We start from the raw sequence: 24,976 nt of genomic DNA, 5'->3' as shown, positions 1-24,976 counted from the left end.
TCATAATCTCCTCCTCTATCACTGTTGAACATTTTAAATATTTTACTACTTAAAATCTTTGAGAAATCTCAGCTAAAATTAATCTCCTAGACAAAAAAATACATTTCTTGAAACTCACGGAACTTTTTCCTCAATAAACTACTTCACCGTTGCTATAGCATCCACTTCCTAATGTTTTATTGTATCTCTGATATAAATTTGATAACGTTTCACATCACCAACTTGAAGACATCTGACTTCAAAATCCTCTCCAAGACCACAAATTACATAAACACACACATTTATATTAACTGTGACCTTTCATGGAATAAATTCCACTGCAGGTTAGTCAATCATTGCCATGTTGTCTTATTCTATCACTGGTACAAATGATGTAACACTGACTGCACCAACTTGGAGAAATCCTACTTCAAAATCCCCTCCACATATTTCTAGTTTTTGTCTAATTTGATACCAAGCACGGCTTATTACATCTTATTAATATGTTCTGTTAATATGTGCTTATGCTCTATATACTGACACAGATAATGAATGTCAGGAGATGTCACTGTCTCCTCACAGTTGTCTGTTTTTTTGTCTTATGGACACGTGCTTTGCTCATTACTTTAATTTTACTTCTTAATTATGTTCAATAGTTTCAAAATTAGTCATTAAATGGTGGGGTTATGTTGTGTCTTTCAGAGTTAAATATATAGCCTATGCATGTGACTGCAAAATGAAAGAGCAGAGAAGACAAAAATAGAAACAGAACCGTCCAGTTACATGGAATGTGAAGACTGACTGTGTCAAAGTGTGTGAGTGAAGGAATGAGAGACTGAGAAACAAAAGTGAAAGGGTAGACAGGGTTTAGCTATGGCTGGTGGGTCAGTTGTCATGTTAACAATGTTATTTTCATTTATTCTACTATTCTAGTACTTACATACGCCATGGATTGATCCCAGACCCTTAAGAGGGAGCTGGCCTTTGCAGGTGCAGCCTCCTTAAGAGCCACACTTAGACCATGAAGAGAGCACATATTCATAAACAGATTGTTTGACAGGTGTTCATCTTTGTTATTGTCTCTGATAGTTGGGTCCTCATAGCATCATGTCACAGGTAAAATAGAATTGTCCCTGCCTGTCTCTCATTATCACTTATATTGAAAATCTTTTCCAGAGGAATGATAACAGCCACCAAAACCCCCTTTTCACCATTTCACTTGATATACTTTCCCTACAAGACAGAGCAACTGAGTTCAGGGACCACAATAACTAGACAACAAATCTAAACTCAACTTTAACTCTAAACTTTAGCTAAGATCACCTCGATGCAACAGCCCCTGAACTTCCAACACATGATTGTTGAAGTTTTAAAAAAACTCTGCTGTGAAATGTATTGATATTTCCAACTAAACGAACTGAACAGTAAAGACATTTTGGGAGTCATCCAGTAGAACTCTTTATTGAGTACAGCCAGAAACATACATTGTCAAATTTATTTCAAAATTGAGAGTAAAAGAAATTGTGACAAACTGACATATATTCTTCAGAAACAACAGAGGCATGTATTATACTCAAGTTTGTAGGCACTACGCATATTAATTTATATACAAACATCTATTTGAATTAAAAGATGACTGCTTATCATGGTGATGTTCACTCACCGACAACTTCATTAGGTACACCTGCACAATCTAATCAAATCCAATACAACAGCTCTGCCATAAATTCTACATTTATGAAGGTTATCATTTTCAGTTTTTGTTGACATTGTCAGAAAGGTGATAATGCTGCTTTATGTTTATTATTAAGGTCGTACTGGGTGATGGTGGTGTACTAGGGTGCATTATATTGACTGGTGTTCCTAATATTTTGTCCACCCCATTAATATACATGAGAGGGGCAAAATATTAGGAACACCAGTCAATATGATTGCACCCAGGACACCACCATCACTTAGTACGACCTCAGTAAACATTAAGTAAAATCATCATTTTCCTGACAATGTCAACAAAAAGTGAAAATGTAAAAAAAAATCATAAATGTGGAATTTATGGCAGAGCTGTTGTATTGGATTGAATTAGATTTTACAGGTGTACCTAATGAAGTGGCCGGTGACTGTATTAGCGACTTTGTTTTTGTGTGCAGCCACTTATACCAAACTTGTGTCCATGACCAGCATCCATCATCTTGCAGGCACCAAAATTTAACATTCAACATAATTTAAAACTTTTCTTTTTTTTAGTTCATGCATGTTGTTTTTACTTAGAGAAAAGCAGTTTTACATGTTGATTGCAAGCTTGTTTTTTAATTTAATTTAATTTTGCACAGAAATATAACATAAGGCTTTGAGCCGGAGAACAAGTGGACATAATAAATGTACAAAATAATGTCGCACAAAATCAACAGCTTTATCAAAAAGAAAAAAAATTAAAAAGAGGAGGTTGGAACATAAAGTAATTATGGTTAGGGGGTGGGGTGTCATGAGCTTCAGTTTACAAATTCAGCCTTGGATATAAAATAAGCCTGATACAAAGTGGCTATGTCAGCACTGCTGTAAATTACAAAATATTAATCTTTTAAACTTTTGACAGGACATCACTAGCAGCACAGAGGGACAATTTAGATTTTTTCAACCCAAATTATTTCACATTTATAAATCTGTATGATATAAGCTGACGGGTTCATGGACACAATAATACACTTGCAGCAGTGGACGTATAAGGCTCTTTGCTGTGAGATTTGGATTCTTTATGCCCTCTTGTGCTCAACAATTATTTAATGAAACTTTAACCCCATTTACAAAAACACATGCTGATAGACTGTAAATGCAATATTTGTCGATATTCAAAGTTTCACAGTGTGTAAGATTTAGTGCCATTCAGCAGAACAGATTTGGCAGAAATTTAATATAATATTCATAAGAATGTTTTAATCAGTACTGTATTGACCCGAATATAAGACAACCACATTTGCAAGACTCATTTTTGGAAAAAGACTTACAACTTGCATTAAATGACTCTTATTTGCTTGAAAAACTTTTACTGAATTTATTGTAATGTAATGAGTGTAGTTGTCAACTCGAGCACTTCACCTGGCTCACTGTCTGCTCCGCTGAGCACACATACATCTGCAGAGTGCTCAGCCCCGCCCGCGGTGAAACAAAGGAGAGAAGAGAAACTCAGCGCGACCATAAACAACAGAAAAATGCATTTTGCTGCATTTTGCTGTCAGTTCTGGTCGCGCTGAGTTTCTCTCCTTTGCTTCAACGCGGGTGGAGCTGATCCTCCACACACATATGGAGCTCAGCGGAGAAGACAAGAGACAGGGAAGTACTCGAGTTGTCAACAACTCCTCAATTCTTGGAAAAAAACTCTTATAACTTGGATTAAATTACTCTTATTTGCTTGCAAAACTTTTATTGCATTTACAGTAATATCATGAATGAAGTTAGGGGTTGTCAACTTGAGCACTTCACCTGGCTCACTGTCTGCTCCGCTGAGCACACATACATCTGCAGAGTGCTCAGCCCCGCCCGCGGTGAAACAAAGGAGAGAAGAGAAACTCAGCGCGACCAAAAAGGACAGAAAAATGCATTTTGCTGCATTTTGCTATCAGTTCTGGTCGCGCTGAGTTTCTCTCCTTTGCTTCAACGCGGGTGGAGCAGATCCTCCACACACATATGGAGCTCAGCGGAGCAGACGAGAGACAGTGAAGTAGTCAAGTTGTCAACAACTCTTCAATTCTTGGGAAAAAAACTCTTATAACTTGGATTAAATTACTCTTATTTGCTTGCAAAACTTTTACTGCATTTACAGTAATGTAATGAGTGTAGTTGTCAACTCGAGCACTTCACCTGGCTCACTGTCTGCTCCGCTGAGCACACATACATCTGCAGAGTGTTCAGCCCTGCCCGCGGTGAAACAAAGGAGAGAAGAGAAACTCAGCGCGACCATAAACGACAGAAAAATGCATTTTGCTGCATTTTGCTGTCAGTTCTGGTCGCGCTGAGTTTCTCTCCTTTGCTTCAACGCGGGTGGAGCTGATCCTCCACACACATATGGAGCTCAGCGGAGAAGACAAGAGACAGGGAAGTACTCGAGTTGTCAACAACACTCATTAAATTACTGTTACTCAGTTGCTGGTTAAATTGGCCTACTTTTAAGCCACCATGTCTTATATTCGGACTAATATGGGATAATCACCAAGTGGGTCACCCTCCAGGTCATCATGTTTTTACAGTAGCCTAGAGTAGACAACCCAAACACTGACTCTAGAGAGGGTGTCTTGCATTTTTCGTTAGTTTCGTGGCCACTGCAGGTTTTCCTACACACTTGGAAGACTGGAGTTTTGGGTTTGGTGGATTATTCAAATGGTTGCAATCTGCAACCTCATCACTAGATGCATCACTAAATCTTACACACTGGTTTATGCACACACAAGATTATAAGCAGAAAATGTCAATCTTCTCCATTTCCTTGCAACTTTGCAGACCTGTGGTTATCAAAGAATAAAAACAGTGAGTAATTACCAAGCCAGTCAATTAACAAAATGTTTATCCAATTGAAAAATGAGTTTAATACATACCTGCAGCGCAGAGGAGGGTAAAATTACATATCTGGATCTGTAGAGAGAAATAAAAACCAGTTGAGCACCTGCGCTTTCTAGCACCTCTGACCTGAACAGTTTAGAGCTTGTAAATGTGGAGTGGTGCATGTAAAGGTTTTAAAATTAAAAAAAAAAAAAGAAGAGAAATACAAAATCAAGATCAACATTTTACACACTCTTTTCCGATAAATGATATAGCTGTATATGAGGTATTTATAAAATCTCGTCAGAAAAACAAAAGTTTACTTTTTTGGGGGGGTATCTTAGAACTTGGGTGGTTACTGTTTAGCAACATAGAATGTAAACTAAGAGAAGACTCAACTTTCACTTATTTGTTTTTCTGTGGATTCTTAATTATATTTTGGAATTAATGCTTTTATTTAACCGTCGGCAGTTAAGAGAGAGAGCGAGAACAACAGCCACATGTGAACATCGTGGTTATGTGTTACGTGCCTTAAATCAGGTCAAGAGGATGCAGCCCTGTGGTTTGTTTAAAAGTTAATTTGAACAAAGAACATTGTTTTTGCTAGAGATAGTAATAATGTCCCACTTCCTGTCCATGTATCATCAGTTTATTAAATCATTAGTTTCAAATTGGAAACTGAAAATGAATAAATGAATTAAGCTTTTTTTCTGATTTTGTTGAAAAATGGGAAATGAGCAAGTAGGACGATTAGGTTTTTGGGGTTCATGTGAACAACTGTAAATTTGTTTTCATGAGCTTATATTGTCATGTTGCCGGTTTGAGCACATTTCAAGTGTTTCTTTGTATTGTTGTTTATTTTTCTTTTGTTTATTTAAAGAACTGTATATGTTGTGCTATAAAAAGTAAATTAAATTATTGTTATTATTATTAGTTGTAGCAGTTTACATATTTTATATTGTGTTGTTATTGTCATCAATTATATTAAAATCTGATTATATGTATTGATGACATTATCTACTCGGTTTTGTAGGAGACGCACAGTACATACATCAATATATCCTACAGTATATAAACTAGGTCATATTTCTCAAATGTATTATGTATGCGATCATTAATACAATTATTTGTTTTTCTTCTTTATAGTAAAAAGTGCATTTTGTTTACAGTATACTTTGTATTGCAATGTGGTGTAAGCTATTTGTTCTATTCTTATTTTAAATGATAATACTTAAATTATAAACCGGGCAAAACACAATTTAGCATTACTGTACTAACTCAAAGTTTTTTAAAAACCCCATAAAGACAGAAATACAAACAGAGAGACAAACACATACCCCAAATGTATGTCTTGGGTACTTTCTGCATGTGAGTCACTCTGCAAGAGAAATGATCTCCTTTGTTTGGAGTGAACGTCACGTGTTTGGTCAGGTGGTAGTGCCAGTTCTCCTCAAAGGCCAGGTCAGTTTGCTTGCTGTTGGGGATCTCCACACCGTTCTTCAGCAGGTCAATCCTGATCTCTGGTGGGTGGAAGCCGCTCACATGACAGATGAGGGTGTTCTCTTTCCCAAACTCTCCTGGAGAACGGCTGTACACTTGGACCTTTGGCTCAGCTATCAACAAACAGAAAAAAATGTTCACTTGATGAAAATATGATATAGTAGGCTGATGTAGATTACTTACTTATATACTGTATTCTAAAAAGTATTCTTCCTCTCCCTTATTACTAAACAACAACGCTGTGCTGTAATATTATTATTAATCAATTTAGGCATCAATCTCTTTTTTTATATCAATAATTTTGTTTGAACATACAAATAATTGTAAGTGATAAAAATATAGCACATATCACTTATTTTACCAGCCAGTTTGATTTGATCAGTGAGCAAAAATGATAATAAATTAAAAATTGTTTTATTTAGATTGATCACCAATACTATAATCAAACTAATTATATAGCCAACATATCTTATTGCTTTTTTAAATTTATAGTGGATGACACCAAACAATAGTTATATATCCACATATATTTTAAAGTCAGAGACTATGTTATTATTTACGAAGCTTGTAATGTCTTTCCATAAAGACTCTCTATGCGGACAATGCCAAAAATAAGTGTAACATAGTTTCTGGGCGGCCCTTATAAAAGCTACAGTTAACACAAGTGTCATTCTTATACTTTTTCAGGAAGCAATTGGCAGGGTAAAGAAAGTCTTCCCGTACTTTATTAATCAGATAATATATAACATAACATATATATAAGGCAAACTCCACATAACCTAGCTGTCTTTATGAGCCACCTTTGGCCAGTGCGATCAGACTGTTACAGCTTCCCTGTTGCTGCGTCACAGCGCATTTAAGGACATTAACTTACCTTTGAACTCATAAAAAGTTTATTATCAACACACTGCATTTCTCGGTTTTTATGTTACTTTTAATATAATTAATACATATATATATATTCCTTTGTCTATATCTTTTGAGTGGAAGTTAGCAGTAAACATAGCGTCAGGTGTCTGAGGTCTGTCCCTATCTGCGATCTCAAGGCCTTCCGCGTTACAGCACAACGCCATTAGTCAAAATATGTTTAGGATTCATAAATAATAAAAGTACAGTAGGTAACTTACACTCTTTGGCCCATGAGACGCTCAGGAGGCAGAGCAGAGCGACGGCAAGAAACATCTTCATTGTTTCTGCTTCGATTTTTGAATTATTTTGAAGAAAACAAAGGCAGAGACGGTAAAACAGCGGCGGCTGTAGAATCGAAAGTAGAAAGTGTCTGTTTCGGGGAAGTGCTTGCTGGTAAACGGCGGCTGTGTGCGGGCGGTGACAACGCTAACCCCGCCCACCAGAAGCCGCTTCCGCGTTATTCACTGCAAAGAAAAAAATTAACCTGCTAAATCCACCAATAGGAGAGTCAGGAGAAACGGTTGCTAGGTAACGTTCACCCCGACATGTTGATTTCTATGGCGCGGTTTCATCAGACAATCACTCCGTGTTCAATTTAGGTTCCTGTGAGTTGTTAGAGCCCATTTGATAGTTTTTAGAGTGTATTACTTATCTCTTATTCCTTACATTTCTTATTACTAAACAATTTATATGTTGCCATAAAGTTTACTTTATCTTACAACAAAAAAGACCGGAAACAGTTTCTCAGTCTTGTGATTTGAGAACAGCAGACCCTTACATATATCCAGTGTGGGTAGTAACTAGTTACATAACAGTATTACGTAATTTAATTACAAAATCAATGTAACTGTAATCCGTTACAGTTACTGAGAACAAATGTGTAATTCAATGAGTAAGAGAGACAGTTACTTACAGTTGATATATACATAGGGGGTTACATCTGAAGTCAGACCTTTAAGATTTTGCTCAGGATGAGGGGTTTTTCCTCATTTTTTGTTATTAAATACCTATATTGCTTTTTAATTCTTTGAAATCAATATTTTTTACATTATGTATTTAAATCATGACGTGGGTTTATTTAGAACACACATGGGCTTAAATGGTGTCACCAATTAATCCCATGCCAGACTTTTGACCTTTAACATAAAATATTTTTATTTTATATTCCAAAATCTACATGAACAAATAAAACACACACAAAAAAACATATTGGACACTAATTATTATTCAAAGCAAACCATTTTCATATATCTGAAATTATGTCTGGAGGGTGCATAATAACCCAGATAGCAGAGTCATTGAAACAATGTTAAATCAACATTATTTTGTCAACGTTAAGTCATTGAAACAACGTTGAACTCTGATGTTGATTCAACATCATTTTGCACCCAAAATTAATATTGAAACAACGTTGATTTTCTAACTAAAGATCAACGGAATTTCAATGGTATTTCAACTAACACAAATGTTGAAACAATGTTGAAATTTCAACCTAACTATAGATCAACGTGCTTTCAATGATAGTTCAATATTAAATATAATAATATTAAACCACAATTACTAAATATGCCTATATAAAAATAGGCTAATAATACAAATCCTGCTTTATCTACAGTCAGGGTGTTATAGACATAGGCCTAAATATGATAGGCCTTATTAAACAGGTTTTTATCTAATAGCAAATGACAAATCCACACAAAATATATTTTTAAACAAACATTCATTTATTTAATCAATAAATTTCACCAAATTTCAAAGCTTTTAAGGGCATCCAATCCCTCCTGACTGGTCTAGGGTGTAATGCAGCCATTTCTGATCTGCCTGAGAAAAGGCAAATTCGTTTGCAGTCCCCATTTGTAGTGTCAGGGCATCCAAAACAGAAAACACAAGCAAAACACAAACTGTCAGTTAAATAGCTATTACATGCTATTGTGCAATTGTGCAGATTAAAATATTAAAAAGGAACACAAATAAGGCATAAAATACTTGCTTACTTGATAAATGATGAGGATCAATGAACTGTAAAAAGGACAAAAAGAGGTTAAGTAAACAGCAATTTAACTAACAACCAACCACAGTCCTGATAACATTACAGCAAAGATAAGAGTGTTTCTGTAACCATAGAAACACAGTGTATGTCAGAGTGGATTTGGTGTGACTGAATCTGCTGTTACTGTGCATGTATTGTGACTTTATCTTTATCTTATAATATTCAATAAGTAAATGCCCACATCAGAAGAAAAGTTAACGTATCTTTTGTAATGGCTCTGTAATTAATAAAATGGCTGCAAATTGGTCATATTGCTTTTAAATTGATCGATAATATGGGCTGTATGTATCCTCGATCGCTGATCCTAGATAACATTGTCCTCATCTACAGTTAACAAGGCAGGCTATCTTAGAGAGCTAACGCTAATGCTAACGCTAATGCTAAGGTTATGTATACACTTCATCAATATTTTAACATTCTGTTTATTTATAGCTAACATTACCACGAAATAAACCGGTACACAAATGCTTGCTTTATAACTTCTGAGTGTTTATGAAGCGCTTGAATGAACTTGCTGTGGTGCTGCAACAAGTGTGTAAGTGTATTAATTTATAAATGAATGGTAGAAGTTCTGACAGCACTCGACTGACTGCATATGCTGCACTATGTAAATAAACTATAATGTTACACGTTTGCGAACATCAATTGGGTACAATTCAGCATTCAAACATTAGATAAATGTAGATAAATGTATGCTTACCTGATATGGATTCAGAAATTAGATGTGCGGAGTGCAGAAACGTTGGTCTAACACACGATGGTCTCCCGGTCAACTCTAATTCAATGACTTTTCAATCATCTTTCCCGGTCAACTATAAATTGATGGTTTTTCAACAACATGTAATTTCCCGGTCAACTCTAAATCAATGACTTTTCAACATCAGTATCATCACATTGTCAACCAGGAATCGATGCTCAATCAATTATAATAATAACTGTAAATCAATGTTATTTCAATGTCGCTGTTATCAACGTTGGGTTTCATCGCTATTGTAACAGTGATTCAACATTGATTTAGCATTGAGATTTCAATATCAACCATTCTGATGATTCAGATGGAAAATCAACATTGTTTCAATGACTCTTTGCTATCTGGGAAATGTACTGCAATTTCTTTTTTTAAATGTATGGGCCAACATTTACATTCATACATTACAAATTGAAATTAGCCAGTAAAATTGGCAACACTGATTGGTCAAGATGTAGTTATTCAACTCAATAACAGTTCTATCAGAAAAATGTCTTAACCTAAAAGACCACACAAAGTTTCACACCTTTACATTGTATCTGTTTTAATGAAAAGCAAACAGCAGTGTAGAGGAATGTGGTTCCATTTTAAATTTAATGCAAATATACAATGCAAACAGATCTACAAAGCCCAAAATTACCTCATCTATACACATCAAACCACTAAGGAGTTCTATATACACTTGCACATTAGTAAGATACAAACACAAGAGTTAAAAAAAAAAAAAAAGGTCTAACAGGGCTGCCAGACAACATGGTATCCCTCCAAAACAAGAATACCTCTACACTGTGCATTATCAGCACATGCAAATGTGAGTAGAGGGTCATGCAAGAAGTGAAAAATCAAAAGAAGATACAGGATTAAAAAAAAGCCGTACATGTTAAATATATAAATTAGGTTGTGTGTAAGAGTATTTTGGCTTCCAGTGCATGACTCCTTTTGCCAGTTTCACTTTGTTGAGCGTAAATAAGTTTATACTTTTCGAAACAGTCTGCTTTTGTCTTCATTAGATCCAGCTTACAGCAACTTTAAAGCAACACTGCAACCCCTACATTGAGCTCAATAAATAAAGTTATTGTGTACCATTTCCTTCAAGTCCGGACCCGGTGCTACTTCATAACAAGTATTCCAAAATTTTGAATAAAGTTGCCAAACAGCTTGGTATAAAAGTGGTCAGAAATTAAAAAAACTTAAATATTTCACATTAGTCGTAATGAGAAAAATATATAAATAAAGCACTAAATTTTCACTTCACGTTAATGACCAGACGAGAAAAAATTAGTGAGGACAGAAAAGGAGAAAAAAAAGAGAAGATAAGGGAACATCTCAGCTTTGAAATCACACAAATAATTAAGAACATACTTTTTCTTCCTTTGCAAACAATATCCCATAAGAATGTATAGCGCTTATAAATATTAATTTATGTTTGCGTGTCATATACATCCAGTGGTGATCTTCATTCTTATGCCATTGAATATTAAGCACTACTGAAATCTTCCCTGCTCTCTTTCTATTTTAATCTCTGTGGCAAGGCACGGCTCAGTGCCAAGCACCCACAGAATAACATTTTTTTTTAAACTTTATGTGGCAAGTCAAACTTGAAGTTGAGGTTTTAGATAATGTGGACGTCCGTGTTAGTAGAAGCAGAGGACAGTTAGAGCAAGCAGTGTTCAAAATTCAGAAAAAGAGAGGCAGATCATGACGCTCTCAGCTGCATTTTATGACATCCACAGCTCAACTACCTGCTTAAAAACTTGAACTGTGCATATGATTGGAGAGGAAACAAAGAGTATCATGGGGGGGGGGGGGGGGGAGAAAAAGTTGAAAAAAATCAGAGATAACTGGCAATGTTAGCAATGTGTCACAATGGAGGGAGGCATCCTCCATCTCCATTCTGTTTTCTCTAAGGTGCAGCTTTAGTCACGGGTGCGTCCCACAATAGCCAGGATGTAGAGGAAAATGTTGATGATGTCAGTGTAGAGGTTGAGGGCAGCAAAAACATACTCCTCTGGACTCAGGGCCAGCTTCTTGTTGCCCAGGAGGAGCTGAGTGTCCACAGCCAAAAACTGCAGAGAAGAAAAAAGGATGGCATTAGTTATTTCAAAAGACATCCACACCTCACATCAAAGCTGAAAATGTATTCTTTACAGGTATCAAAACAGATACTGTGGTAACATCCATCAAATATATCTGTTAATGACATAAATCAAGTCCATAAAACAGAAGCAACACATATGATCCACACTGTATATACGTTTTTTCAGTAAGCATATTCCAGCTTGTAGTAAATGGGATGAGACAGATTTCCAGGCGTATAAAAGAGTAAACTGTCATTTCTATTCAGTCTCAAGGCTTTGAGACAATATGGAGGTTATGTTGGATTCATACTTATTAACAACTCTGAAATGCTTTCTTGGGTTTCCCTTTTACTCTAAAAACTCAACTTGGTCACACACCACCTACATGTACTTTGCCTGTACCCTTTTAACACTGGTATATTCAAGGCTGATTGAGCCACCTCTCCTACCAGGTCCGAGAATTAGCCTTTCATAGTCTTTTATATTCACCCCATCACATCCCCACAAGGTAAATTCTACTTTTTGTGGGGTCTGCGCACTCAGACCATGAATGCATGATAGTTATATAAAGTTAGTGACCTACTTTCCGCTTGTTATCATTATTCTTTTTTTTGTTTTGCTCTTTAACATTCTGCAGATGTAATTATCTTTTATTGAGCAGAATAGAGTTCACTGGGAGCTGGAAAACCAGCTGTGTGCGCCAATGGTGACGGCTGTCTGGTAACTGAGTCCAGACTACTGGACACCACTACCACAAACATCTAATTACCCTACAGGAGAGTTAAAATGCACCTTTTCATCATTTTGACATAAACAACAACAAAAACTGTGTGTCTCCAGTTGAAGCAATTTAGACACACTGCACGCAAACTTCATCAAGTGATACTTTAATTTTGTTTAGTGTATTTGTATACGTATATTTGATTAATCTCACATTTAAACACAGTCAAAGTTTATACAATTGGTTAAAGTCTAAGTGGAAAGAATTAGAAGACACATGCCTTCTTCAAGTAATTAAAAGCTTCCACGGTGGAGCCAATTCCTTTTCTGATGAGGCAGAAGCCAGGAATTCACGAGCAGATGATAGTTTAAAACCTGACCTGTTCACAAAAGCTCTGGACACCCTAAAAACTGACATTTGCACTACAATAGAATCAGTGGTCAATGGATTACAGTCAGACATCTCTACCAAGACTCATCTTCTTCAGCCATCATGAATGTCGCTTGATAGAAGCTGAATAATCTGCAACTGCAACAAGTGATGTGGTTATAGATCTTGAAACAATAGTCTTCAGACTCCAGTTTGGCTTGGATGAGAAGCTCCTGTTAAAAAGGGCGTACCACACACTACAACCAAAACCAAATCAGCCACCTAGGCCCTTTGTGATCAGGTTCCACTTTGTCCATATACGTGAGCTTATTCACCACCAGTTGATATGTAACGGATGAAAGTTGTTCCTGTTCCTGTTCCCGGATCTCACCGCATTGAAGCCAAGAAGAGAGTGGCTCTCTGGGATAGCTGCCAAAAGCTACTCTGCGAGATCAAGGGAGCCCGTTTTGGATTTTGATATGCTGCTAAGTTCCAAGTCGCTCTACATGGGGAAGCCAAATGCTTTTTCACTGATCCCAAAACAGCAATGGACAATAATACATTGGGTTTTCATTAAAAATAGATTTTTTTTTTTTTTTAAATGTAAGGATCAATATCTATCACCCCTCAGACTCTCCAGTTCCAGAGGTATTCATTTCTATGGACTAGGAAAAAGCTTTTAAATAGGGTGGAGTAGAGATATTACTTAATATTCTTAAAAGATTTGAGTTTGGTAATACATTTATTTCTTGGATTAGATTACTTTACACAATACCAGTTTCTAAGCAGTTAGTTAATGCCCTAGTTATCAACAGTCTCATTACCTACGACTCCAACCCCCATTCATTTGTACCTATTTAGTTGGGTTTGTGTATACAGTTATCATACATATACAGTTTTTCATTTTATTCCTAAAAACCTAATTCATTGTCATGCCATTACTGTGACTTTTGTTGTTTTGATAATGTTGTTGTTTTTGAAAAATCAATTTAAAAAAAGAAAGGAGAAAAAAAAGGAAACCCGAGTGTGAAACTTACGCAGGTGAACAGAAGTGCCCCCAATGAGGCATAGACGATGTGCAAGATGTTGCTGCGGATGAAGATGCAGAGGATGGAGAAGACCAACAGCACGATCAGGCAAACAAACAGTACGCCCCAACAGGAAGTGAAGTCATACTTGGTCTGTAATAAAAAAGGAGAGAAAACAGGGACTGAGAAAGAGTAATGGCAGTAATAGCTATTTATAATATTTTCAGTACCTATATTTTTATATATTTAGTGCTATGAACCAATTTCACTAGCCGCTAATAAACAATGCGAGTACAGTGTGTGGAATGAACTAGGCTGAACAAAGCAATGTCAAAAACTAATCAAACGAAACTTTTCTTCCCTGGTAGTTGAAAAATAAAAGAAGAAACAGAGGGATGACGTTGTCTGTGTGCGTGTGTGGACATTTAAATGTATTTATTAAAGTGGCTGTTTGTGTGTGCGGACCTGTAGTGAGAAGATGACGACAGTGAAGCAGACCACAGCAGTGATGCCCACAGCTATGATGACCGTCTCTGTGTTATAGAAGCTGGCTATCATTCCCACCATGTAGGAGAGGCTCAGGGTCAGGATGGACTGCAAGAAAAACACACATCATTGTTAAGACATTTGTTACACTTATTTGATTTAGATGACAAGTTTAAAGTGCTCTTAGAAATTACGCACTTTTGAAGCTTTTAACATTTGGTCTGTTTTTAGAAATTTAGAAACTGAATTAGTTTAGTTACTGAATAAACCAGCTATCATGATGTGTAATTCATGCTTACTTATTATTTGTTGTTCTTACCAGTGCAACCAAGTTCCAGGGGTGCTTACGGCGGAACTCTCCACAGCAGCTGAGGACGATCAGAGACACAAAGAAGACTGCATAGGACACGTAGTATGTCCATGTATTACGCCTCACAAAATCCTTGGCATCATCCACAAAGGTGAAGACGGCAACAAATGAGAATGTGACCAGCAGCTGCACTGTGAGAACCATGAAGACCTGGGGGAGAAGTGGTGGTGTTGGAGATAAATGTGGCTTATATTACACACCATATTGGTTCTTTATTATTTATTTTACCTATTAGACACAGATGAAGAACGTACTTTTCTGATGAAGGCTCGTCGGATGGTTTTGTCTTCAAAGCCAGAGTTGGTGAACTCATCATTGTCGTAGTAAGATGGAGGCACATCACCATGGTAACCAGGGCTGCCTGCAGGTGCTGGCAAACAACGACAGAAAGACAATTAAGGGTTAAAAAAACAACTGACAAAATCTGGGCGGACACATGTCTGTGATGTTTTCAGCACAATGTGATTGTAGTATTGATCATTTCATTGATTGTCCATTCATCTGTGTGGAGTCTGATCTAAAGTGGAGTCAGCTGTGTGTTTTCTTGTTGACCTGGATAAAAACATGCGTGCACATTTAGTGTGGAAATCCATTTACGGAGAAAATTCCATCCAAACCGATGACTCTCACATGGAAAAATGAAACAACTTTATGGAGCAGAATGGAAAAGCTTTGGAGGCAACTTTAGCTGAGCACATTGTTTTTTTTGTAAATGTAAATTTATGAAGCACAACAACATGGTGTGTTCCCTCTCATGTACGTACAGCCTATGTGACACATTCAGGTTTCCATTAACAAATAATAAGGTGGCCTAGAAATAAATGATTCTAATCTCTAGTTCAACTACTCACCAATGGGTTCTCCAGGAAAGCCTGGCTGCGTGGGTCCTTGCTGGTAAGGCCCCTGAGGGTAGGGTCCCTGTGGGTAGGGCATCTGAGGGTAAGGCATCTGTGGGTATGGACCAGGGACGAAACCAGGGCCTGCCTGGGCGAAGCCCGGCTGACCATAGCCAGCTGCTGGTGGGTACGGTCCCCCAGGTGCCTGGCTGTAGTTGGGAGGGGGCATGCCAAAACCTGGCTGAGGGGGTCCATAGACGTTGTTATGGAGTGGGTTGGTCTCACCCATAATGGGGTATCCACTCTTGTCCTGGGACATGGTGCGGGGGAAGGTTCACTCTGCTGCAAGAACAATCTATGAAAGAAAAGAAAAGAAAACTACAATTGTAACTGATGTGTTTAAGAAACCCCGAAAACTACTACAAACACAGGTAAAGAAATCTTATGTTTACACTATACATATTTAATTTTAATGTCTTTATTACATCTCGAAAAATCCCAGACCAAAGCAGAAAAAAAGTAATGACAGTACACCGTCTAAGCCAAACTGGCAAAGACACAAATGCTACATCTGCCTGATTAAAGAGGTGACAGTTGATCAAAGAGTGCAGCATGAAGAGATGACAGAGAGAGGCAGAGCTGCATCACATTGTCTCTCTTTTACAAACTAAATTCCATTATTTTATATAAATTTTCCTTTTTTTTTAGGGATTTTGATCCTACCCATATATGCCTTTTATTCAATCTGTAACAGATAAAACCAGATTTTATTGGTCTTAGTCATTGTCAAAGAAGCTGAAAAAACAGATGTCAATGCAGACTCTTCCAAAGTTAACAGGGCCTTTAGGAAGGAGACCGCAATCTTGGAAAACTAGGTAGTGAGGGATCATGAGGAAAAAGTTGAGGAGAGAGAAAGAGAGAGAGAAAGAAAAGGGGACCATCACAAACCCTGTCTACTGCATAAAAAGCTGCAGCAGCTGCAGTGAGAGTACACACAACTGGAAGGTAAAATGTGGGAAAGAGTTTAATTTCAGCAATGATTTTAAAAGCTACTCTGAAGTTAAGTATTACTTGATATAATCAATGTAATCAATACAAACTCATAGAAGAATGTGAGACTAATGTGTTGATAGTGCAGCAGTGGTGATTGATTATTGTGAAGTAATGATAATGAAACAATAGATAGTAAAAGTTAAGTGTTGTTGTTGTTGTGGTGAGATAAGAGAGGATGTGAAGGTACTTAACTACATATGTGTATGTGTGCTAAAAAAGGGGATTGCAGTACGAGCTGAGGAAAAGCACCCAGAAACACTGGTCATCACAGGAAAACGGTAACGGCACATTGACAGGACCTTGTTGCTACATTCATCAGCAACCATGATTCAAGAGAAAAGTATAAAAAAAAATACAGAGTTTTAGGAAGGCAGGGGAGAGCTTCATCACTGCAACAAACAGGCTCCTCTAACTGCTAGTTGAGTCTAATGCATCAGTTCATAGAAACTGATCAGCAATTTAAAGACAAAAATTGATTATGGATAGATGTTTGGTTCATTACTGATTTATTACTTGTTTTATGTATTATAGAAATGTTTAAATATAGTCCAAATGTACCCATTGTAATCCAACTGTAGAGAATAGTATCCAAATATTATAAATATAAAATAAATATTATAAATATAAAATAAATATTATAAATATTAAAAGTCTATAAATATATGTGGGAATCATTATATTTCTATTATCTATGTTTCTAAGTATTATATTTCTTCTTAAATATGTTTTGTATGAAGATTTTGAGCATTTCTTACTCTGTTTGTCTCGTGATGAACAAACTAGTATAAATATGTCAGAGGAGTAGAGAAGAAGTTTGATGTTATTGAGTTCATGCTCATACTGTGATATCTCACTGGAAAGCAGAGCGCAGCGACAACTGGTCTAAGAAAATGTGAGAAAATAGATTAGAGAGCTACTATGAAGATCAGATAAGAAACGTATGTGAGAAGAACGGTGAGGGGAGGAGCGTCTGACTGTTGCGACTGTTACAGAGGAAGTGGGCAGAAGGAGGCAGAAGGACACTTGTTAACAACCGACTGCAGTCCCTAGAAGAGCTGACTGCACAGAAAACTATTGATACGACTAAGAATAATGATATGCGTGCATTTATTAAAGATAATGAACCGCCTCGGCTAATGAATGTACCCACTATGTCACTTTAACTGAAACTGGTACACAATGGGTATATATAATTAGTCAGTTGAATGATTAATGACACCTAGGGCTGAAACTACTCGTTATTTTCACAAGAAACTGAGCAGGCGATAACTTTGATGTAAATAGCATTGGCAAAACTTCACTGTAAGTGACGTTTCGCATTTGTAAGCAGTATATAAAGAGTTAAATAAATGTTTATCACACACTATAATGTTGTGTTTAGATATAAGTGTTAATGAATGTGTAGTCAAAAAATATAACTTCTCCTGCGGTCATCCATAACCAGAGGCTACATTATATAAACAGATAATGATTGCAAATAAAGTAAAACACAGTTGTAATAAAATAATAAATGTCTTGGTGACATACAAATGAAGTTTGACTGATTGATAGAAGGGGGCCTGAAGTAAATTGCTACCAGAATGCCAGAAAATTAAAAAAAAAAATCACAATTTTCCATTATCAAATTGCATGTTTGGTCTAATAAAGAGTCCAAAACAGAAATATATTCAGTTTACTGTTCAAATAAAATAAAGAAAAGTTGCAGGCACTGGAACTAGCTAACCTTTTGCTTAAAAAGAGAATTTAAACAATGAATAATGAATTGCAGATTCATTTTCTGACGATTAATTTAACCCTTTCATGCATGGCGTCAACTACAATAGACAAAAAAAACGTATCTTTTTACAAAAGCATTTTGCTAAGTGTTTTTATAGGTTCTCCTTTTTACCTTTTTTAAATGTTCTGCTCTGTAGCACTTTGAGATTGATGAAATGTAAAGTGCAATACAAATAAAATGTATTATTATTATTATTATTATTCATAAGATATTTGGAAGTCATTTTGAACCATTTAAGTCGTAGTACCATGTCCTAAGCAGCCAGGGGTCAAACCCCCAAAGTGTAACACTTTTGGCTCTTTCTGTCATTTTAAAATGTTGCATCATGAATTCAAAATGGCGTATAGAGGAGATGCACCAATTAGCTCAGCGATATCTGTCAAATCATTTTATTCTCAGAGAAAAAAAACAGGTAAAAAAAAAGAAGATTTCAAGTAAAAAAGATGTTATACATACTTTTGTCAAGTTTTTAATAATATTTTTCTTAAAACTATTGGCATGATTTTTCACTTGTTAAAGAGTAAAAATAAAAAATGACTGCTTTAATAAATTCATGCATGGTGGTGCAGGAATTTAGTGGGAAAAATTCTGTTTTAATGTGCAATTTTCCCAATTTTCATGGAAGCACTCAATTTTAGATTAGTCATTTTTAGATTAGATTAGTTGGTCATTTTTAGATGTTTTTAGTCATTTTGAACTTTTCCAACCACAACTCAACCAGAGATCTTAGTAACTCGACCGGTGCGTAAACTTACGCACATAATCACAGGCTTCACTTATACCTAACTATATACCGAGGAGGGAGGGACAGAGCGAGGAGTAAGGAGGCTCTAAACCACACCAGCGCTGACAGTGTTGCCATGGACGCAGGTGGTGCCTTGGTAACCACATGCATTATTTATCTGCTTTGCCTAAGGAAGAGACCCTACATAATTGACCATTACTGTGCTGTCCCTCCCTCCATCAGGCCCCGGCATGACCCCGGTCAACTGGTTTCTGTGCTGTTTACATCACCGTCTCTAATGAGGCGTCCGCATGCTCGAGGCATAGGAGGGTCGGAATTACAGAGTTGATTAGTGCTTTCAAATTGTCTGATTTAGAACAGAAATCTTGACTTGTTACGCTTCCTTTCAGTCGACTCGGTGGGGTTGGCAGATTCAAATGTCTGGAGCCAGGCAAGCTTTCAAATGTTCAGTGCAGATCTCGTATGCAGGCCTACAGTCTCCAGAGGAAGGGAGCCAAATCCATTTCCCCTAATTGCTGACTTCTAAAAGATGAGGTGGCAGCAGTCTGGGTTTACAGTGGTGCGTGGACTACGTGCCGTTCAAAGAATATAAACTGCGTGTATACCACTGTGAATATAAAATATAAGTAGGTAAACACACACTGAAACTCCACCACAAATCGAAGAAATACACACAGGGACAAACATATCCATTCAGCAGTTGATCACTTCACTTAAAACCTTGTTTACTGTTTTGCATGCCCCTCGACTCCCCGACCCTTCCCCCCCTCTCTCTCTGGGACACACTGAATTAATAGCGAGTGTTACACAACAACGCTCCATTTCACCATGGCAAACACATCCAGACTCCAAGTGTGTGTGTCCTCATGATCCCTGCCTGTCCATCACCGGGACGGAGACAGCGAGAGGCTGCAGATGAAACATGGTGGAGTGCCGGCTCTGCTTCATACTGACAGTCTCCATTAAGATCATAACAGATTACTATTACGTTATCTGAGGAGACAAATCCCTGCTGGCTTTCCCGGCATCAGTGGCTTGTGTAGCACACGCAGTACAGCAGTTTTGATGAATTACTTGAAAAAAATCTATCTGTCAGTGAATTTGTGAACTGTGCTCGTGTGGTTTACATAAAATGATCGCTCACTTGATCTGAATTGACAGACAACACCCTCTTTAATAGCTGTGTGACACACCAAAGTGAGCTCTCTGTGTGTGCTTGTGTAACACAGGTCAACGTGTCGGTCTACTGTATACTGACATGTAACTGATCATGTGACACACGCGGTGGAAGCATGAGATCCCCACAAGTTCAATGTCCATGTAAAACTTCAGGTTTGTAACTGGAGACTTAACAGAATTGTCATTCAAGTTGTAGAAGGGCTGAACATTTCCTCACTATGTTTTTCTCAGTTTTGCTTTAACAAGAACACAAAACCTCATATAATCATACTTGTATATAAAACTAATAATCTGGCCTCCACTGTAATGTATTACATGAATCCAGATGTGTAAAACAAAAACTTGCTCTGAAGCGTTAGTTTAGACACTTGTCCTCCAGTCCTAATTCATATTCTTATTTCCGAATATGTAGTGAATCGGTCAGTGAGTCCTGTTTAACATAATAAACTTCGACAGTGTTTCTTGTGGTGCTGAATTAATCTTTACTGGTCTGTTTTTCATCTGTGTTTTAATCTATCTGAGTATGATGGATTACCTGGTATAATCCACAATAACACACCATGCAGTGAAGAGAATGAAAGATGTCTGAAATGTGCATGAAGTCACAACAGCTCGGTCAGCTCAGAGTCACGACGGCTGTCTTCGCAGACATTTTGACAACAAGGTTATTTTTACGTGTGTGTGTGTGTAAGACTTTGGCACAAAAGATGTAATTACTAAAAAAGACACCTGAAATCGAGGGGGTATGATTACCAACCTTACACAAAGTCCCTCGTTCTATATAAAGCAAACATAAACTGTTAAAAAAGGGTAAATTTCTGTAAAAGACATTAAAAGTCAGTGACCTCTCTATCAACCAGTCATCATAAGTTCATGAGACCAACTCAGAAACCACAACAGTCTCACTTCTCACTATATGACAGGAAATGAAACTGAAGACAATAAATATAGTTTGGTTATGATTTTGTTTTGTGTGTTTTTTTGGAGAAGTTGCATCAGTATGAGGCAGCGTTTATACAGCTTCACAAGTATTACACTAGAGATTTTAAATCCTCTTAGGAGAGACGCCCCAACGCTGTGGATAAAGACAGCGCCCCGCTCCCTGCCTCCTGCTGATGGCTATGGCGGTGGGGGAAATTAGGTTAAAGGGAGGGATTCAGCGGGTTCGCCAGAAAGCCATGTTCACACAATTAGGTAAGCACAATACCTCGACAAACCCTTGTACAACATGCTATGTGCATGCCGGAGCAACAGGAAACGGGCGACAAAGTATCACAACAGAAACAGCCGCACAAAAAAGTGGGGCCTAAAAACGGAGCTCACTGTGTCATAACGTGAGGCGTGAAAACAAGTGACTGTGAGACTGAAACCACAGTTTACAGTCCCACACACACAGAACAGGCTGGTTATTAAACAAACTCCTCCATAGCTCTCAGTTTACAGTGATAATATTTTTAATACCATTATGAGACCGTCACTTGCACAATCTAGCTGATACAATCCTGCGCTGTGCTGCTGCCAGCTGATGCAGCAGTCTAGTAAGATGTCGTCTCCGCTTCACGCCGTTTCAGCAGCAGCTCTGGCCGTGTCAAACCTGCCTCGCCTCCTGACAGTTTGTTCCACTTTACGCAGGTTTGCATAATACAATAAAATACTGCTGCCACGAAGAACACAAAGATTAGTTTCTCTGAAAAAACTACGTTGTTCTACCATTTTTTGTCTTTTCCTGTGTTGATTGAATGTTTTTTTCTTGTTATTACAACAAACATTTCTAGTTTCTATAACAATATACCATCTTGTGCTGTTATAACAATAAGTTTCTCACAACAAAAACAGTCATATAACAACATTTCTTGTTATAATAAAAGAGTTGACATGTTATAATAACAAGAAATAACAGAAAGAAACCATCTTCTTGTAAGATATTTATTACTAGCCAGAAGAAAAATAAAATATTCACTCCTTACAATGAGCAGTTGCCAATTTTAGGAAGTGGTGTTGGCAGCACAGCTCAGCTTTATTACTCTTTCCTGGTCAATATAAGCAAACTGATCTTCCACATCTTACCAAAAAAGAACTGTAGTGTAAGCAAAACAGACTAATCCAAAATGTTTACTTTTCCTCCTCTCCAGTTTACATCAGCAGCTAAAGAGAAAGAGCGCATAAAAACTTCCTGTAGGATCAATAGATTAATTAATCCTGGATTTAAACATTTGTGTCACAGCCAGACGGTGACAGAACAGCAAAAAGTCCACCTCAACTTGTTCTTTCATTAAATTATTACCAACAACCAATAACTTTACTGTAACCCTCAAAATTAATCATTTACAATCCCTGAACAACTGTATGATAAGAAGAGCAAACTCATTCACTCTGTGTGGTGTCATGCATGTCCTGACTTTTAATGAGGGCTGAACGGCTGGTTTTCATCAAATCACTCAGATATACCAGTTCAACCTTGATCTGAGCTTTAAATAGAGAACGTCACCGCTGTCAGCCTCTAAATAAAGAACATTAATTGGAAAGTTGATGAGCAAAATGTGGGATATAGTTTATAAATAGCAAATCAGCGTATTTGACTAATGGAGAAAACATACATTTGTGTGTTGATTATTCATGATCACAAACTTATCCTGAGACAGCAACAGGTGACAAAAGCTTTTCTTTCTTAGTTTTAGAGGCTGCCTAAATGTCAAGTGATTTTATGATCTGATCAAATAGGTTTATCTAAGACTGCATTATAGTTTTAATCTTCTTGTTTTCTCTGAGAGGGCAATACAAGAACTATAATATGCTTGTGCTGTGTATCTATGCAAATGCTTAGTAAAGTGACTTTTTACTTTATATACAATGGACGACGGGTCGTCGACTAATCACAGAGTCCATAGTTTGATCCCCAGCTCCACCTGTACACATGTGACAGTGACTTTAATCATGAAGACACTGATCCCCACATTGCTCCCAGAGAGGGTGTGAAGGTATGAATGACAGTAAAATTATAATGTAATTTGGATAAAACCACTATATAATGTCATATTTCTCTTTTGGTCAGCTAGCCCAGTTCTTAGTGTCGTTGCCTTGGCAACACACGTCAATAAATTTGGGGGGGGCAGAGCAGCCGAAGGAGCACTGTGAGTGTATTATTTGGCTGCTGAGTTCAGATATCAACACATTTTTGTCCAGAATAGCTGGCTCCACCTTTAAAAGCCTCATTTTATCTGACCAACAGTCCAAACCTAAAAGATATTTAGTTAACATAAATATTCAACTGAGAAAGCACTAAATCCTCACATTAGAGCACTACTAGCTAATATTTATATGTTTTGTTTCAATATAATATCAACTACAATTTGTTGTAAATATAACACTTTATGTAGAACAAGTAATACATATGATTTATATTATATGATATCTGTCAGGTTTATCATATGTTAATAACCTACACTTACTCAATGTAGAGTTAATGACTTAAATGCAAGGGAGGCTAAAATATAACCAATTAAAACCACAAATTAATGATAAGAGATTTGTTTAGAGGAGCAGAAACTCTCAACCTCAAGGTCCAGAGACCCCCAGGGGTCCTTGAGGTGGTTCCAGAGGGTCCCCAGAAAAATGGGGAATAGTTTAATTTCACTATTATTTAATTTACTAGAAGTTAGCCCATTTACAGAATAACTACGAATGACTGTTCTGCTTGTAATCAGCTAATCTACAGTATAGATAGATATGGAATAACTGCATTTTATCAGATGGGGATCACCAAGACTACTCCTTATCAATTACGGGTCCAGGGCCTGACGTGTATCAATTTGGAGGTTCTTGACGTAAAAAAAAGAAAAAAGGCCGAGAACCACTGGTTTAGAGGTTATTGCATGAAAACCAAAACAGAAACATTAATACAAAAACTACAATTTAAATAAGTAATTAAAAATATTAAATAAATAAAGCGCCAGCCTCGTTTTCATACAGCACCTGCAGCCTGCAGCGGGCGCACCTCCATCGAGGCCTTTATAGTGCAGATAAATGCGACACACTGACCATCTGTTTCAACAAACCCACTAATATTAAGCCTCAGCTGCAGCAGCACCGCCATTACAGCTGAATATAGATAAATACTGTTTGAATACACGACCGATATCCAATATCGCATGAACAAGTTACATTTAATGATGGAGACCACACGACGCGCCCCCCACGTTTATTGACAGATCCCTAAAGGCGGACTACTCTGTTTGTTTGTGACTCTTTTTTGTTTAATTTATCCACCAGTGCATCAATGGCATCTGTTTTTCTGCTTTCTAACTCACTGCCGATAAACGACGGCTGCTGCCCCCCCCCCTGATGCTGATGGTGTAGCTAACCAAAGCGGAGCTCGCTAGCAGCATATTTAACACATTGGTTAATAACAATATTAGTTTCTACTAACAGAACACACACAATAATAACATATCCTCTGCGTATTTCCATCCATACCTTTTTCCTCCTGTCGTTCTCGACCGTCCAGAGGTGTTAATAGTGTTTATTTCAGAGTAGCCGCCGTGCACTGCGTCTCCTCCTCACCGAGCTCAACTGGGTCGACAACTGCTGACGCCACCGCATGACGTCGTCACGTCACATG

At 37.3% G+C, this 24,976-nt stretch overlaps 3 protein-coding genes across 4 annotated transcripts in view; 1 reads left to right on the top strand and 2 right to left on the bottom strand.

Moving 5' to 3' along the window:
* LOC133995855 (antizyme inhibitor 1-like) overlaps positions 1-24,976 on the top strand; it is a 547,935-nt gene that overhangs the window by 84,915 nt on the left and 438,044 nt on the right. The gene's annotated exons all lie outside the window — the stretch shown is intronic.
* LOC133995834 (beta-2-microglobulin-like) lies at positions 1,425-7,300 on the bottom strand. Of its 2 annotated transcripts, XR_009927181.1 has the most exons (5): positions 7,137-7,300; positions 5,847-6,122; positions 4,566-4,602; positions 3,738-4,472; positions 1,425-3,351 (listed from the first exon to the last, which is right to left on the bottom strand). XR_009927181.1 is itself a non-coding variant. In XM_062435314.1 (4 exons), the coding sequence occupies exons 1-3, from the start codon at positions 7,195-7,197 to the stop codon at positions 4,589-4,591; spliced, it is 351 nt and encodes a 116-aa protein (XP_062291298.1). In that variant the 5' UTR covers positions 7,198-7,300; the 3' UTR covers positions 1,425-4,472; positions 4,566-4,588. The 2 variants fall into 2 exon arrangements, 1 of the variants encoding a protein (XP_062291298.1); XM_062435314.1 differs by having other exon boundaries at positions 1,425-4,472.
* Positions 11,193-24,932, bottom strand: grinaa (glutamate receptor, ionotropic, N-methyl D-aspartate-associated protein 1a (glutamate binding)). Its single transcript, XM_062435685.1, has 7 exons — positions 24,832-24,932; positions 15,620-15,959; positions 15,023-15,138; positions 14,718-14,918; positions 14,378-14,506; positions 13,922-14,065; positions 11,193-11,782 (listed from the first exon to the last, which is right to left on the bottom strand). The coding sequence occupies exons 2-7, from the start codon at positions 15,921-15,923 to the stop codon at positions 11,633-11,635; spliced, it is 1,044 nt and encodes a 347-aa protein (XP_062291669.1). The 5' UTR covers positions 15,924-15,959; positions 24,832-24,932; the 3' UTR covers positions 11,193-11,632.

Source organism: Scomber scombrus, chromosome 16 (genome assembly GCF_963691925.1).
Source record: "Scomber scombrus chromosome 16, fScoSco1.1, whole genome shotgun sequence".
NCBI classification, from domain to species: domain Eukaryota; kingdom Metazoa; phylum Chordata; class Actinopteri; order Scombriformes; family Scombridae; genus Scomber; species Scomber scombrus.
Note: the sequence above shows the minus strand (reverse complement) of the source record. Positions and strands in the feature narration are given on the sequence as shown.